The sequence below is a fragment of the Eptesicus fuscus genome, chromosome 3 (genome assembly GCF_027574615.1).
Source record: "Eptesicus fuscus isolate TK198812 chromosome 3, DD_ASM_mEF_20220401, whole genome shotgun sequence".
Classification (NCBI taxonomy): Eukaryota; Metazoa; Chordata; class Mammalia; order Chiroptera; family Vespertilionidae; genus Eptesicus; species Eptesicus fuscus.
Genome location: NC_072475.1, coordinates 66,298,730 through 66,313,004, shown reverse-complemented (window position 1 = coordinate 66,313,004; position 14,275 = coordinate 66,298,730). Strand labels below are relative to the sequence as shown.

The following is a 14,275-nucleotide window of genomic DNA, read 5'->3' as shown; positions in this document are numbered from 1 at the left end:
GGAACAGGTTCCTATCAGGAAGAGGCCAAGTCAGGTTGCAACACGACCATCTTCTCACCGTGTCTTTCTCCTGCTTCCTCCCTCCCTCGTGGATGGTTTCCCTCAGCCCCAGAAGCTCCAGACAGGCCCACTATCTCCATGGCCTCGGAGACATCGGTGTTTGTGACCTGGATTCCCCGTGGGAATGGTGGCTTCCCGATCCAGTCCTTCCGTGTGGAGTACAAGAAGCTGAAGAAAGTGGGGGACTGGATTCTAGCCACCAGCGCCATCCCTCCGTCCAGGCTTTCAGTGGAGATCACGGGCCTAGAGAAAGGTAGGGGCCTGGCCACTGACCTACTGTTCCTGTCCGCATCCCCCCATCCTTCCCCCGGCACTGCCCCCTGGCCACCAAGAGGAGAACGGGAGCTGTGGGGGTTCTCGCTGCTCATCCTCCACCCACCTCTAGGCTCCCATGGATGCTCTCAATGGTACCTCAGTTCCACAAGCCCTCTCTCTCCCTTTCTGATGAGGGTGGGAAGCCTCATGAGTCCTTTGGGGTTTGCTTTTGGGGAAGGTCTGCCCAGAAGACCCCCCATCCCCGCCCCCCTGTCCAGGGCCTGAACGAGCTGTGAAGAAGTCAGAAGGTGTTTCCCAGCTCCTGGCATCAGTGAGTCTCTCTCTCACCAGGCACCTCCTACAAGTTCCGAGTCCGGGCTCTGAACATGCTGGGGGAGAGCGAGCCCAGCGCCCCCTCCCAGCCGTACGTGGTGTCGGGCTACAGCGGCCGCCTCTACGAGCGGCCCGTGGCGGGCCCGTACATCACCTTCACCGACGCCGTCAATGAGACCACCATCATGCTCAAGTGGATGGTACGTGGCCTTGCATAGACTGCACGGGGAGATGGGCTGAGCTCGTGTTGGGCAAGAAGGAACCACTTGTCTTCCCCAGCCTTTCCTCTAAGCGACCTCCCTTAAGTGTGTCTGTCCGTCTGTCGTCATCCCCACCCAGGTAGGCTCAGAGGGGACTTAACTCCTTGGGGAAATGGCAGTTTGTCTCTTGTCTCCAAAGGCTGGGGGACCTCTGGGCTGAATACAGTATTCCCCAGAGAGCTTTGGGGATGTCATCAGAAATGTCTGCCAGGGTTCCCCCCGTGAATTTTGAACTCTAGGCTGAGGGAAATTCCCGTTCCCCATGGCCACACTGGTAATCCCTCTGTTCCCCTGTCAACGTGTTTCTTCTCCATTCCCTAAGTACATCCCAGCAAGTAACAACAACACCCCAATCCATGGCTTCTACATCTATTACCGGCCCACGGACAGTGACAATGACAGTGACTACAAGAAGGATATGGTGGAAGGTGAGAAACACTTTTGTGTGATTTGGTTTCCTCTGTTGGCACGGGGGTCTTGGTGTTGGTGAAGGTGTAAAACCTGGGCTGCTGTGACACACCGCATCTGTGCCCCATATCATTGTCTCTTTCATGACACACTTGGGGTCATCGAGTTCATAAACCCACATGGTTCCTTCCCATGGTGATGGGACAAGAGGTGATGGGGCCGTTCATGGCAGCAGCCCCACCACCCAGCCCTGAGTCTGACTGCCCGTGGAGACCAGGCAAACCAGATCCACGTCCCCAGGTGTGACTGATTCTCTCTCCCAGGGGATAGATATTGGCACTCCATCAACCACCTGCAGCCGGAGACCTCCTATGACATTAAGATGCAGTGCTTTAATGAGGGTGGCGAGAGTGAGTTCAGCAACGTGATGATCTGTGAAACCAAAGGTGAGGTCTGTGGGTTCTCTGCCCGCCTCTGTTCCGTGTGCTTTGCCGGGTGTCTCTTCCCCAGGAAGACTCCTTATTTTCCAGGTACCCCTAAACTTGGTCATTCTTGACCTTTCATTTGCTTGCGCCTCATATTAAGTACAGATGACTTGCTACATGAGGGCTACAGGAACCTGGGAACTCACTCATACATGAACTCATGGAGTGGAACCCACTCTTAGGTTGGAAACTTTCTGTAAGCACTTCATTCCTATGATAACATTTGATGCTAACATTGGTTGATTTACTTAATTAACTACAACCCCATGAGACAGGAAAGGAAATGATATACCTTGACAAAGGTCATGCAGACAGTTAGCAGTAGAGCACACTTTGAGCCATGTTTGTCCAATTACAAGCCCAGTCTCTTTCTCTTTATTAAAACGCTAGCGTTCCCGTTGCAGGAAAAATCCTGCAATAGGATTTCCTGCTGCACTCTACCCCGCCTCTGCTCCTCCATTTTCGCCCGCCCCGCCTTCTCTGCCAGCCCGCCTGCTTTTCCCTTCTCCCTCGGCCCCGCCTCCGCTCCTCCCTTGTCGCCCGCCTCACCTTCTCTGCCAGCCCGCCTGCTTTTCCCTTTGCCCCCGGCCCTGCCTCTGTTCCTCCCTTCTCCTCCCCCTGGCTTGCTTGCTTCTTCAAAGCTTTACTCCCTTCTGCAGCTCTTGGCTTCTTTCAATGCTGTCTTGATATGCAAATTAGCCACCATCTTTGTTGGGGTAATTTGCATACTCGTCCTGATTGGCTGGTGGGCGTGGCTTTGGTGTAGCGAAGGTGTGGTCAATTTGCATATTTGTCTATTATTAGATAGGATGTTAAACATATTCACATCATAAGAATTTATTTTCACATTGGTCACATGGATAAATACTGTCTCCTTTTTGCAAATACTCAAAGTGTATAAAGCAGGTGTATTGCAAAGAACAAACTCAGGAGATCACCAAGGAATAGACTAGAGACAAGAAAACCCATTTCCCTTCGTTGGCAACCTCTCTCTCCAGCTGTGCACTGCTTCCCATCACTTAGCAAATACAGAGCGCCTGCAGTGTGCACTGCCTGCCCTCTCCTGTGGTGTACAGTGCAGTGAGGGGCAGATACAGCCATGGCCAAAGGTCCTGTATCAGAATGCCCAGGGCAAAGAACAGAGCCCTCACAAGGGTTTCATGCCGGCCTTCTGGAAGGATTGCATCCTGGGTGGCTGAGGAGGGGGCGGCCTAGGGGACTGGACAAGCCTGCAAGGACCTCCAGGTGGTTACAGTACATGGGCCTGGAAGGAGGGGAGACGGCCCTGTGGGCTGTAGGGGGGCCATTGTTGCATTTGTTTGCTGAGAGGGGTCACTGGTGACGATGCAGGAACGGGCCGAGGGGCGAGAACAGGGTGTGGAGTACAGGTGAAGAGAGGGGATGGGTTTGGCTCTCTTTTCTGAGGAAGTGTCATTAGGCTGCAATCATGGGCACAGATGAGAGCACACAGAGAGTGCCGACCGACAGGGACCAGGAAGAACCCCCGGGGTCTGAGGAGAAGCCAGAAAGGAGAGTGCGGGAGGAGAGATGAGGAGCGGCCGTCAGAGGCCGGGGATAGCAGAAGGCTACAGTATCAGAAAGGCCAGGGGACGGCTGAGAAGGGGGTTAACAATGTCAGATGCACCTTGATAGCAAACCCTGAGGAGTTCACCATCGTACCTTGATACCTTGGAATCAGCGTTTCCCAGATACTGGCTGCCCCAGGGAGTCCCACCCAACACACCTATCCTGCTCTGCGGCTCGGGCTCATGCCTAGTCCTCCGCATCCCTTACCCTGCCAGGAAGAGCAAGTCCATGGGTGAATTCTTCCTTTCCCAGTTCTTCTGCTGGTTTCATGCATTTCTTACACTTTCTTCCTGAAGTTCCCCAGCTCCTCTTTCAGGAAACCCCCACACGCTGCTGCCCACAGCACCCAGCCTGGCTCCGGGCTTGGCTCACAAACCTCTGGTTGTGTTTTGAAACACAAGGTTCAGATCTCAGTAATACCAAGTTTCACGTTAGATGCCAAGGTCCTGCTGAGCTGGGACACCACACTCATCCAATAAAGGGTTTCAAGGCCCACACCCATGGGATTGGGATATTTGTTGTTTGTTGGGAAAGAAATGTCAGAGAAATAGATGCTGATGGGAGTTTTGTTCACAATTGCAGCTCGGAAGTCTGGTCAGCCTGGCGGACTCCCACCCCCAACTCTGGCTCCACCTCAGCCGCCGCCCCCCGAGACCATGGAGCGGCCGGTGGGCACGGGGGCCATGGTGGCGCGCTCCAGCGACCTGCCCTACCTGATTGTCGGGGTCGTCCTGGGCTCCATCGTCCTCATCATCGTCGCCTTCATCCCCTTCTGCTTGTGGAGGGCCTGGTCCAAGCAGAGTGAGCGAGCGGCCCTGCCCCACACCAGGGGAGGAGCCTAGGGAGGGAGAGGGCCCCGCCCTCCAAGGAGGCCTCTCCCCAGGGCAGGATCAGAGGTGCCTGCTTCCCAGTCACTGGGGCGCAAGCTCCTGGGTCCCCAGAGGGCTCAGGGAGAGTCACAGAACACCCCAGGACGGAGCCCCTCCTCTCAGCTCTCGGACCCTGGCAGGTGGAGGAGAGTGTGAAGAGGGGGAGTTGGCCCTTCTGCATCTCAGGGGCTCAGCACTCATCTGGCTCCAACTCCCTTTCACACCCAAAGCTGCTGCTCTGACTGGGTTCGCACTTACCCACCTCTCCCCTCCCAACGTTTCCTGCCTCTGCTCTGGGTCCAGGCCTGCCCTGCACTCCCCGCTACCCTACGCAGCACACCTGGTCCAGCTTGCCTCCCCTCACTATTGCTCCTTGTGTGTTCGCTCACCCCTTCCTCCTCCTGAACACTTGCCCCTGTATCTCCTCGCCCTCATCTGCCCGGCAGAGGAAGTCTAGCTGTTAGGGAGCAATGGGGAGCAGGAAGAAGCTTGCGAGGGAGAATATTCTCATCTCGAGGGCGGTGCCAGCTCCCTGCCTCCCTGCCCCGACCCCGTGGTCAGGAGTTTCCTGAGGTTCCCGTGGGACTTTTTCCAGCTGCCCAGGCCCCCGTGGCCTCAGCAGATCTCTGCCCTTCTTCCTTCCAGAACATACAACAGACCTGGGTTTTCCTCGGAGTACCTTGCTGTCCTCCTCCTGCCAGTACACGATGGTGCCGCTGGGAGGACTTCCCGGCCACCGAGCCCACGGGCAGCCCTACCTCAGCGGCACCAATGGACGGGCCTGTGCCAACGGGGGGCATGTCAACAGGGGCTGCCCCGCGACTGCCACGGGCCACCCGGGCATGAGACCTCCGCAGCACTGCCCCGGGGAGCGGCCGCAGGTGACCGTCCTGGGTGTGGGCGAGCAGGTGCGGGCCACCCTGGAGGGGAGGTTGGGCGCCCCCTGAGGCTTCCTCTCTCCAGCCTCGAGGCCTGGGCTGCGGCTTGGAACCGTTCCTTAGTCAGGAACGGCTCAGCCTGCTGGAGGATGAACGGGAACCTGGCCTGGACCCCCACATGACCTTGCCATTCCCCTTCCCTTTGAGCAGCAGGACGACACCGACCGCCTCCGGAGGCAGCCGGCTCCTGGCGATGGCCACGGCGTCCACGGTGCCCCGCCTCCCAGGTAACAGGCCGCCGTCTCCGGGAGCTCTCTCCCTTTAGGCCCTCAGACTCAGCACCGGCCACTGAGAGGTGGCGCCAGCTTCGCAGAATCCTCCATGCTCCTCATTTCTTCTAGACTAAGGGGTCCCCGCATCTGATCTGACAGCCTGCTCCACTCGCCTCTCCCCACCACTGAGGGGTTGTGTTTGCAGCTACCACGGCCTTTCTGCTCTGGAGCCTGGGTGGGCCTCTCAGAATCTGCCCCCACCCGGCAGGCTGCGGAGCCAGGCACTGCTGGCTTTGCCCAGACGCCCCCGACTCCACATTTTCTAACACACTTAGGACTTGCATGGAATACAATGGAGAGAGACTAGAATTCCCCGTGGAAATGGTGTGGCACCTCTCAGTGTTCATAAGGGAGCCGTCCCTGCCCGTCTGAGCCCTGCCCCCTCTGGTGCTCTCAGACAGGGAGGCAGCCGGGCGGTGGGGACGTGGGCCCACCCTGCCCATACCTCACCTCCCGTTCGGTCTTGTGCACGCAGGGGAGCCAAGGCCCGCCCGGACGAGGTCTCCTTCCTGTACACACTGCCTGATGCCTCAGCGCACCAGCGGCTGCAGGCCCACCAGGACTGCCACCCCCTCCAGGAGCAGCCTGCCCCAGCCGGCCAGTCCGGGATGAGGAGTGGGCCCCAGAATCCTGGGCTGGAAGCGACATGGGACCCTCTTTTTCACCCAGGTTCGTGCCAGGGGCAGGGCAGGAAATTAAAGAGGCTGGAGATAACAGGAGGTAGGAATCCACAACCCAGGAGTGGCGTGGAGGAGGAGGGGGCTGGGGAGAAGTCGTTGAAGGTGGTGCTTGGGAGGGAGAGACGAGGAAGGAAAGGGGCTGGCCGCCCTCCCTTCTGCCCGAAGGCCTAGCCCAGTGGTCGGCAAACTCATTAGTCAGCAGAGCCAAATATCAACAGGACAACGATTGAAATTTCTTTTGAGAGCCAAATTTTTTAAACTTAAACTTCTTCTAACGCCACTTCTTCAAAATAGACTCTCCCAGGCCGTGGTATTTTTGTGGAAGAGCCACACTCAAGGGGGCCAAAGAGCCGCATGTGGCTCTCGAGCTGCAGTTTGCCGACCACGGGCCTAGCAGATGTGCAGGGGCCTACTGGTCGGGTCCTTCTCCACCATCACAAGCCTCGTCCTCAAAGGCTAAGGGAAAGGACACCATCCCGTTTCAGAGAAGGACATTTTTTGGTCTCTGCATTAAGGCCATTCACAAATTCCTACTGTCTCTCAGAATAAGAGGCGTTCTCTAATCACTCCAAAATACCTTGCTTTGTTGGGTCTTGTCTCTTAATTAAGGACTAAGGTTACATCAGTCATTAGGGAGCCAAGTTCTCACATCCATCGGAACGCTCTGTGCTTCCACAGAACTTTGCTCCGTGGGCCCAGTGCACACCAGCCCCCCCTCTGTCTTCCCTGTGCCAGTGTCTTGGAAATCAGTGGATTCTTGGGGGGTGCCGGATTGCTGCAGAGGCTTGGGTCGTGTTTCTTAGCCTCCATGGTGTGGATGTAGGTCCTCGTGCAGACCCTCAGCTCTGCCTCTGGGAGATGGAACTCGCCTCCTAGAGCCGGGCCCAGCGCCTCTGACACTGGATGGCCTCCCCTGGGGGAATGGACTGTGTGTGGGGTGATCATGACCAGAAATCGCCTTGTCATGGCTGTAGGTTTCTCTCTCCTTTTGGACGAGTGTGACCAGTGCCTCCAAGCGCCGCTTCCTGGCCAGTCAGGATGTTAATGTTTCCATTCTCTCTCCCCGCAGGGCCCCCGTGCTGCTTGGGCCTGGCACCGGTTGAAGAAGTGGACAGTCCTGACACTTGCCAAATGGGTGGAGGAGAGTGGTGCCCCCAGCATCCCCCGGGGACCCACAGAGGACAGGAGCCTGGGAGGCAGCTCTCCCCCAGCCCACCAGTGCACATATCTTTTGAGACACCACCCCCCATCATTTAGGCAGAAGCCAGTATCCCAGAAAGACTATATATTATCGTTTTTAAAGAGACAGAGGAAATTGGTATTTATTTTTCTATAATAGCCATATTTATATATTTATGCACTTGTAAATAAATGTATATGTGTTTTTATAATTCTGGAAAGACATAGGGACTCCTACCCTTGGAGATGTGAGAGGTTAAAGAAGCCACCACATACCAGGAGTAAACCAGGAAAGAGGAACACGGACTGGCCAGCACCCAGACTGAGGAGGCGGTCCAGAACCTCTGCCCCTGCCCGGGAGGCTGCAGAGGCCCCCAGAGCAGCTGCCCCAGGGAAGACTCCCGCTCACTGTGCGTGAGCAGCACGCGGGTAACACAGAGGCCAGGGGCGCACAGGCTGCGGACACCTGTGAAGACGGCCAGCTCTGGTGCCAAGGGCCAGGTCTCCAGGAGAGGCCCGTGAGAACAGACTCGATGTGTACAGCACTATAAGCATTAACAACCCTTCCAGAATCAATAATCTGCGGCAACATAGCTCTGTAAAAACAAACACTGTAACTTCTAAATAAATGTTTAGTCTTCCCTGTAACCTTCAGCTTAGTCATGCGTGAGTCAGCGTTTTCCTTAGATGTTTGGATTCAGTCTTTGTAGAAAAGAAAATACCCACTTGTGATGTTCTCAGATCAAGAGATGAGATCTGGAAAAGATAGATGTTTCTAATGTTTTTGTCTGTAAATCCAGAATGTCGGTTGTTGCTTTTATTAACGTGGAATGTGTGAGTAACTGCTGAGTCCAAGAGGGAGACAGAGTACAGGAGGCAAGGAGAAGCAGAGTCAGTTCTCTTCCTGACTGGGCTGAAGGGAAAACTCAGGTCAGGTCAAGGAATGAAACTAATCATATCTGTAGAGGTCTGTGTGTGCTGAAGACCAAGTATTTAGTTAAGGGCTATGCTACACATGCAGTGCCTGATAAATTCACTTCCCTTCTTTCCAAGGATCCACCAACAGTGCCAGAGGAGCTGACTCGCCGCTTGTTTAAAATCCGCATTTACTTACTGCTTGCTGCCCATCCACAAGATCCTTACACCCGGGACTAGATGGAGGCCGAAGTTTGCAAGGTCTCTTCTCAATCTCAGTAGAGTTGAGTTACAGATGAAATGCCACTTGAGACACGCAATCTCATTAAGAGGCATCTTGCCGAACCCTGGCTTCTCACACTTGTCAGGAATTTGATGAGCAAGATGGTAGGAAAGCCCCAGGACGGATGGTGGTCTAGAACAAGTGCTCCCTCTGCTGGCCAGAAGAAGTAGCATGCCAGCTGGTAGATGGATTGCTACCTCCTTTATCCAGCCAAGGCTAAATTGGAAAAACTCATCAAGATGCAACACGATTTTCAGAAAAGCAGTATTTTAAAAATATTTCAAGAAAGAAAGTGAAGGACTATAAGCAACATGCAAATGATAGGAAAGGAGAAGTAGAACAGGTAAGAGAAATAAGATGTGACTTCAGACACAACCTGGGTGAGGGCCTGGGCTAACGCTCCCGGTCTTCCTTTAGCTAATTCCTGGGGCCCTCAGATCCAGGCTGCAATGCACCTTCTAGCCCACTGGCTTTACACAGCAACAAAAAGGGGACCAGCTAACACTCTCCCTGCTAGCCTTTCTTGCCAATGGCTAAAAGTTCAGATAAAACCACAAACACAAATTTCCTAAAACGAAACATATGAAAGATGCTTTCTTAGTATGAGACACAGCCTTCTGAGACTTCATATTCAATCCAGTTGGCTCCAAACCAATCTGAAATGGCTCAGCTCAATAACAGGTTGGGTACTACATGGCTGGGTCTCGTTTTAGACTTTTAGATACCTTTACTTTAAAATAACAGAATTGTTTCAGGAGACAACTTCTGGGGAATTTTATGTCAGAAATCTTGGGTGGATTTGAGAAGAGAAAAAAAAGTAAACTTAAGAGGCTTCATCGGTTCTCCGCTCCGATGGGAACTTAATGGGTGGGAGGATAATGCCACCTTTCGTACGCAAAATAGAAATCTCCTGCTTTAAGGCCAAAATCCTTTCCGCCTGGAGTCGGATCAATTGAGTGACCTTCTCTCGTGCCACAATATCTGCTTTCCGAGGGCCCTGGAAGGCATTGCCCTGTTGAAAGAAATCATCTCCTTACTTGAAGCATCATTTTGGATGTGAAAAACATCTGTTTTTATATATTGGTTGGGAGTGCCTGCCTTGGTCCATTTAAACAGCCATTGCTCCTTCCTTTAAGGGGCCTTCATTCTTCCACTGAAATCCCACCGTTAGAAATGTGTTCCTTTGCACTAACAAACAACTCTTAAAATGCAAGTATCCTTTAGATGGGTAAGCCACCACTCATACCTTAGAGGGCTTATCACTGGAATCACAAAAGACAAGGTGCCTCCGTTTTTTATACAGCTCAGAGTCATATTTTACTTCCCAAAAAGAAAATCATCTCTATGTCCTGCCCTAGCTAGTTTGGCTCAATGGATAAAGCATTGCCCTGCAGACTGAAGGACCCTGGGTTCGATTCTGGTCAAGGGCACTTAACCTCGGATGCAGGCTCGATTCCTGGCCCTGGTCGGGGCCAGTGCGGGAGGCGACCAATCAATGTGTTTCTCTCACGTGGATGTGTGTCTCTCACATTCATGTTTCTCTCCCCCTCCTTTCCACTCTCTCTAAAAATCAATGGAAAAATATCCTCAGGGGAGGATTAACAACAACCAAAAATCATCTGTATGTCCTTATCTGGTTTCATCCCCCGTCCAGCCAACTCCTGCTCACACTCCAGACCTCACTTTCAAGGAGGCCTTCTTTGCCCCATGGACTAGGCTAGGGTCTCCTGCTCTGTGTTCTATCAAAACAGCCACCCTGTGTCATTGGAATCATCAGAGTGCACCATTTAAAATGTCTGACATTTGACCACTTTTTAACCTAAAAGTGGAAATTTGTTATGGTTCCACCTAAATGTTTGATATATTTCTTGGGAGATCCTGTATCTCACCACTGTACCCAGCACTCGCCCTAGAACTTGTTACCTAAGTAGATGCTCAATAAAATTTGAACATGAGCTAAAGGGCAGAACATTGCCACCCAGCTGGTATGTACTCTCTGCCAGGTGCTTCATTTCATCCTCACAACAACTCTGTGAATTCGATCGTGGTGTTCTAGTTTTACAGAAACTGGGGCAGCGATGCATGAACTGGCCCAAGTGATTATATTATTAAGGACCGGAAGCAGGGCCACAATCCAGTTACCTAAAGCCAAAAGCCCATGATTTGTCCATTACCCTCACTTACGATGGCAGACCTTCCTAGCAAATAGGGGTTATCATTACCCAATAGCTTCTCTCTTGCCTGCCTTCGCTTTAGAGGCTGTGAAAGCTAAACACTAACATTACCCAGTTTCTCCTCCAGCTAGGGTTGGCTGAGTGAATATAAGCAGAAAACTGGTGCTTTCTTATGAAGGCACAGAAGGGGCTGGCATGTGGATGCGAAACATAGACCTGATGCAGCTGTTTTGTGACTCTGAGGAGAACTTCAGAGAATCAGAGAGACACTGGCCCCTGATATCACAGATCCACTAAATCAAACCCCTTAAGTCACCTCTAGACTTCTTGTTCAGTGAAAAAAAAAAAAAAAAAATGAGCCCTATTTGTTTAAGCTACTTTCAATGGGGCTTTTGGTTATCGGCAGCTGAATGTTTATACCAAAGCACCAGTCATTCCAGGCAGTCATGTCATTTTAAAGGCACCTTAATTTTCCCTCATTCTCCTCACCATATCTAAAAAGTTTTTTACTACTCTTACTTGGAAATTTCTTTTGACACTAGCTTCTCACCATCTGCATCCCGATTCATGCCTCTACTGTTGTAAGAAGATCAAGTCAGCTTTGGAGGTAGACAGACCTCGTTTTAAAAACTCACTTCCTGTGCGTTAGCTCTGAGAGCTTAAGCAAGTTACTGACCACTCTGAGCTTTGGGAAGTAGTGTTTTGAAGATTAAATGAGCCTACGTCAGTGGTCGGCAAACTGCGGCTCGCGAGCCACATGCGGCTCGCAAACCGCAGTTTGCCGCTCTGTTGACTAATGAGTTTGCCGACCACTGGTTAGGGGCTTAATCACAAGGAACAACAACAGCCTGTAATTATTGGAATCGAGAGTCTAGGTCAGTGGTCGGCAAACTCATTAGTTAACAGAGCGGCAAACCGCGGCTCACGAGCCGCAGTTTGCCGACCACTGTCCTATGTAAAGAGACTGCACGTGTAAAGATATACTGTAAAGATACACTCTGTAAAGACATACACTATTAATTTTCCCATCCAGCTGATCTCCTACCTCCAACTCTTCCCAGTGTATCTGCACTTGTCAAAGCACATCAAGTCAACAAATGTTTACTGAGTGCTTACTCTGTGATTTTATTTGGGCATCAACCCCCTCGAACACTGCCTTGATTCTCTACTCAAAAACTCCTTAGTGGATAAAGGGCCCTCTGTATTCTGATTCTAAGCCTCCTCTCATATCTAATGTCCACTTACAAGCTTTCCAAATCCTCCTATTCGTTCTCCGTGGATTAACCATATTCTTTCCTCCTTTTGGACTTGGACTTAGACCAGAGATCTTAAACTCAAGCATGCATCAGAGTCACCTGGAAGGCTTGTTAATGTGGTTTGATGCCATGACTTCCCCAGCCCCCCAGCTTCTGACTCAGTAGATCTGGATTATTTCTAACAATCTCCCAGGTAATGCTGATGCTTTCTTCAGGGGACATACTTTGAGAACTCCTGGCTGAGACCACTTTCAGGTGCTTAAAGAGAAACAATAGGCAGTTTTGCAAAACCTATTGTAAGAATATGAGCTATAGTTCAGAATATGTGTTGGGTCCCTGGAGGGCAAGACTTGAAGGGTGAATTTTATTAAATAAGTAGTATCCATCACACATTAAGGTACACTGTGTTAGGCTCAATAAATATTATAAAGAGCCAGTTGAAAACCCTAAGAAGGAACAAGTGCTTTAGTGAGGCAACATGTGAGAGCCCACGAGTCAAGACACCCACTTTAGGTCAAATGGAAGGAGCAGATATTGGAAATGGATGTTAGACACCAAATTCGGGTAGAATATTAGTATTATTTATACCTATATAGCCTTATCTCTCCAGGGCCAAGGCAAACCCCATAGATTAGCATTTATGTAAGTTCATGGCCCCAAGTTGCACTCGATGAAGCTAGTTCCTCAGGCTCCCTGTGATGGGACCAGTGTCACATCGTTGTTCTCAGGGACCGGGCTGAGGCGAGAAGCAGTCTACTAGTAAGATCAAGGTTTGCTGAAATGCCAGCACTGAGATTCCCATGAACGCTACCACTACAGAACTTCCCCGCGCAACAGAGGGTCTGAAGGAGAGCAGCATACCTGCTGGTTCTGGAGCGTGTTCAACCGAGAATCAAGCTTCTTCTTTTCAATACACAGATCATTCATCTGGTGGAGCTTTTTGGTGTGTTCTTTCGTCTTCATCATCAGTTCCCAGCGCACTTGCGCAATCTTTTCCTACCAGGGCAGGAAGATGCAGAATGGATGACATGAATGAGAGGAAATAGAGAAAAATGAATGTGCAGATTTGATCAAAGCCATCAGGCAAACGAAGTGATGTGCACATGGAAAAAATATAATCAGAAGTCAGTATGAAAACGCAGCCAGAAGCAACTTCATGGGGTCTAGTCTGATTACAGAAAAGATAAGTAGACTGTAGGTATGATCAAAGACAAAAGTAGACAAGATAAGACAGACATCAATATCACTCCATTGCTGAGGAATGAATTAGCATGCAGACTGAGTGCTGGCATTAACTAGTTAAAAGGGAGAACAATAATTTAAGCAGAAAACTTGCAGATGCTCTTTCCCCCGTCTTGGCCCAGGATCCCCCAAGACCCTGAATGGCCATACATCTGCTAGTGGCTTTCCTTTGTTCTCTTACTGCTCCAATAAATTATTTTAGATTGCACATATCCTGTCCAGCACTCCCCTCCTGGAGACCAGTCCCACCACACGAGCACCTAAGCCATTTACTTCGTTACAGCACAGAGGCACATCTTGGATAAAAAGAGGCTGAGACAAGAGAGCACTGGGAACCTCCCCACCTCCCCTATCTACTGATGAGATGCGACAGTAACTGAAGAAGTCAATGACTTGTGGGCTAGGAAATCGCCATAAAAGCTCCTCTCCTTGAATCGGGCTGTACCCGGGCACCGCCTCACCTCATGTTCCCGGAATGACATAGGCATGGACCTCTCCTAAGGCCCTGCCAGCTAACTAGTCCACCCACCTCTTGTTATAAAATTTGTTACTCAGAGTTGAATAATTCCCAGATTGTAACAGCATGTAAACGCTATATAGAATAACACAATTAGGATCCTCGGAGTACAGCCGTTTCGTTTCTAACACTGTTAGAGCATTTATACATGAATGTTGACCTCAAAATGAAGCCTTTCTGTAATCATGCCATTTTGCCATCATATTTACATGCACCCTGGACCCCAAATGCCGCTGCTGGTGCCTTCATCCCAAGCTAGACTAGTCCCTCCAACTAAGTGAATGGTAAGGAAGCTGAGATAGGCTTAAGGTCAGGTGCTCCCACTGGGGATCGAGCCCACAACCCAGGCATATGTGCTGACCAGGAATCGAACCGTGACCTCCTGGTGCATAGGTTGAACATTGGCTCAACCACTGAGCCATGCTGGCCAGGCCAAAGTTACACTTATACATATTTTTCTTCAGGTTTGCATTTTCTTATTTTAACAGTGTAATATATTAATTTGTGGTTTAAACTTTTCAGAACTTTGAATGAAATCCAGTAAGCAAGGACACAAACTGTG

At 51.1% G+C, this 14,275-nt stretch overlaps 2 protein-coding genes across 3 annotated transcripts in view; one reads left to right on the top strand and one right to left on the bottom strand.

Moving 5' to 3' along the window:
- Window positions 1-9,041, top strand: part of BOC (BOC cell adhesion associated, oncogene regulated) — a 73,593-nt gene extending 64,552 nt beyond the window's left edge. For both annotated transcript variants that reach the window (XM_054713971.1, XM_054713969.1), the window contains exons 12-20: window positions 107-313; window positions 667-848; window positions 1,231-1,336; window positions 1,640-1,762; window positions 3,971-4,189; window positions 4,903-5,138; window positions 5,346-5,422; window positions 5,943-6,136; window positions 7,217-9,041. In XM_054713971.1, the coding sequence (XP_054569946.1) occupies window positions 107-313; window positions 667-848; window positions 1,231-1,336; window positions 1,640-1,762; window positions 3,971-4,189; window positions 4,903-5,138; window positions 5,346-5,422; window positions 5,943-6,136; window positions 7,217-7,404 (1,532 nt within the window). In that variant the 3' untranslated portion in view covers window positions 7,405-9,041. The remainder of the gene's footprint in view (window positions 1-106; window positions 314-666; window positions 849-1,230; window positions 1,337-1,639; window positions 1,763-3,970; window positions 4,190-4,902; window positions 5,139-5,345; window positions 5,423-5,942; window positions 6,137-7,216) is intronic.
- Window positions 9,042-9,077: 36 nt separating this feature from the next.
- CFAP44 (cilia and flagella associated protein 44) overlaps window positions 9,078-14,275 on the bottom strand; it is a 108,666-nt gene continuing 103,468 nt past the window's right edge. The window contains exons 34-35 of the mRNA XM_008146602.3: window positions 12,816-12,950; window positions 9,078-9,536 (exon numbers count right to left, since the gene is read on the bottom strand). Coding sequence (XP_008144824.2) covers window positions 9,348-9,536; window positions 12,816-12,950 — 324 coding nt within the window. The 3' untranslated portion in view covers window positions 9,078-9,347. The remainder of the gene's footprint in view (window positions 9,537-12,815; window positions 12,951-14,275) is intronic.